This window comes from Ruditapes philippinarum, unplaced genomic scaffold, assembly GCF_026571515.1.
Source record: "Ruditapes philippinarum isolate M1 unplaced genomic scaffold, ASM2657151v2 ctg8107_1_1_1_1, whole genome shotgun sequence".
In the NCBI taxonomy this organism is placed as follows: domain Eukaryota; kingdom Metazoa; phylum Mollusca; class Bivalvia; order Venerida; family Veneridae; genus Ruditapes; species Ruditapes philippinarum.
The window spans coordinates 24637-27052 of NW_026863428.1; the positions used below are offsets into that span (position 1 = coordinate 24637).

Here is a 2416-nt window from a genome sequence, read left to right on the forward strand (position 1 = left end):
ATATTCCTACATGTGTAAACATGTGTTACATTGTGTTTGCTAATTATGTTGGGTTCTTTTTAAATAACAAAGCTTTGAAAAGAAATTGAATTTGAAACTAAAGATAAGATTCAGCATTTTTGACACGGTTACACATAACTTAAACACTTGGTGACTTTAAACCAATCCTTACCTTTAGTTTTATCAAAAGTGAGTACAAACTAGTTCATTATATAGTTCTCAAGATAAGCCTTGCAAAAATGTATATAAATGCATTTAACATTATCACATTCTCAAATGTACTTAGCGCCTAAGTGTGCCTATTCCATCTCTTTGGTCGTTATGCTGCGTTTATTTCTATTTATTTCTGGCATATTGTTTGCTAATGGCAGTTCTTTTGAAGAACGTTTGAAAATTCTTGAAATAATTGTTGATAAACAACAAGTCGAGATGGATTTATTGAAACAAGCAAATATAGAACTGAAACAGGAAAATCTTGAATTGAATCATGACAATACAGAATTGAAAAGCCGCGTAAAAGAACTGGAAGTTGACGTCTCGAGACTCAAAGGCGAGGGTATGCATAACAACCCGAGCTATGAAAGTTACATAAATGCAGCAATGCATGAAACCGTTGACAGCATAAATAAAAGTAGAAAATTGGAAACATCGGATTGGCATGGAACGCCAAATGTTCAAAACGATCAAAATTCGGACGTCATAGCAAGTCTTTCTAAAAGTAAGTTATGCTTTAATTATGTGTAAATTGTTAATAATGTTAAAAGACAGGCATCTGTTTAAATGAGAAAACATGATGACGTCTTGATAGACACCTATTATATACGTTACTTTGTAGATCCTATTAGCTGGCTAGATAGCTGTTTCCCCACGAAAGTTTCTATGCCGAAAACAGAAGGTTGCTTGATGGCTTTAGTTATTTAGCAAATAAAACTACTCTGGTAAATAACATAATGTAAAGCATGTTAAAATGTTGGACTTAATTCCTTAGCAAATTGAATACATAGAATGTATATTTATTTTACTATGTACACCGTTATCATATTTCACAAATATCTTAATGCGTTTTTAACATAATAATTTAAACAACTGTGTTTTCCGCAGGATCGGATCATACAGTTTTTTTCATCAGCTCCAGTTTTTATTTTTTAATGTAAATATGTAACAATAGAATTTGTGTAAGAAAACACAATTTTTAATATGAAAAAAAACATGTTGTCTTCGGTCAAAAAAACGCTTATCATATATTAACGTTTACAGAATATGCCGTAAGGTATTCCTTATCAACAACTTAGTAAATTAGAAGTAAAAACGTCGGTAAATAGATATATTTAAATGCTTCATTTCAGGGGAACTATTACAATCAGGAAGGGTTGCGTTTCATATATACCTTTCTTCGAGCAAATGTTTCAACGATCATCAAGTAATTGAATACGACACTGAAGTTTTAGATATTGGAAATGGCTATAATGAGCATGACGGGATATATATTGTACCAGAATCCGGAATATATGTGTTTACTTGGTCATTCGTTGCTGATACTGCTGAATATGCTGTCACTGAAATTGTAGTTAATGGGGCGACTCAAGGATGGACAATATCTGATGGGTCTAGTCAAAGACTTTTGTATAATCCCTCATCTGGTCTTGTTCTAGCCAGAGTGAACGCTGGGGATCATGTTTTCATAAGACGTGTAGAAGGTCGCGGTTGCACAGCTTACAGCGGCAAGAACATTCAACCGACGTTTTCCGGATGGCAACTTTCTCCATGAAATTATGTATTGTCTTGATTTTAGAACTTCCATTGACACAAAAATAGATAAGATGTGAAAGAGAATTTATGTTGATTTTTGCTTTATCAGCTTGCAATTACTACTATTGTTCATGAACAGGATCATTCAAACCGAGCCTACGACATTTGCAATTTGCCGTATTATTTAGTACTGATAAAATGTTCAATAATACGATTTTCAAATGTATGTTGTATATGTATATTGTACTACTACATGTACCAGGGCTATTACTATACTACTTCGAATAGCCCGATAGACCGATTCAACAGTTTGTTTTCACAAGACACGAAAAAAACATGAAATAGTTACAAACATTTAATTTACACCTTAAACATACATAGCCCGGCAATGTCGACGTTATTCGTCAGTCAAATGGGCGTCGCACTTTCTTATCCTAATTGCCTCTAATTCTAACACATTTTTGATGTATGTGCACCCACATTTTCAACGTGGCTACATAATCATGGTAGTGCATGATCCAAAACTACGCCTATCGTAATTCAACGATCAGCATTAACATGAACATTTACAATGTATATAATCAATAAATAAACATATCAGACAATGTATTTTAATAATGTAATATTTTCAATAAGATACACACAATGATCCTAATTCTTTATTTTT

General features: G+C 32.8%; 1 protein-coding gene across 1 annotated transcript; it reads left to right on the top strand.

Moving 5' to 3' along the window:
- Positions 1 to 257: 257 nt before the first annotated feature.
- Positions 258 to 1833, top strand: LOC132722096 (uncharacterized). Its single transcript, XM_060706524.1, has 2 exons — positions 258 to 718; positions 1347 to 1833. The coding sequence occupies exons 1-2, from the start codon at positions 277 to 279 to the stop codon at positions 1766 to 1768; spliced, it is 864 nt and encodes a 287-aa protein (XP_060562507.1). The 5' UTR covers positions 258 to 276; the 3' UTR covers positions 1769 to 1833.
- Positions 1834 to 2416: the final 583 nt, after the last annotated feature.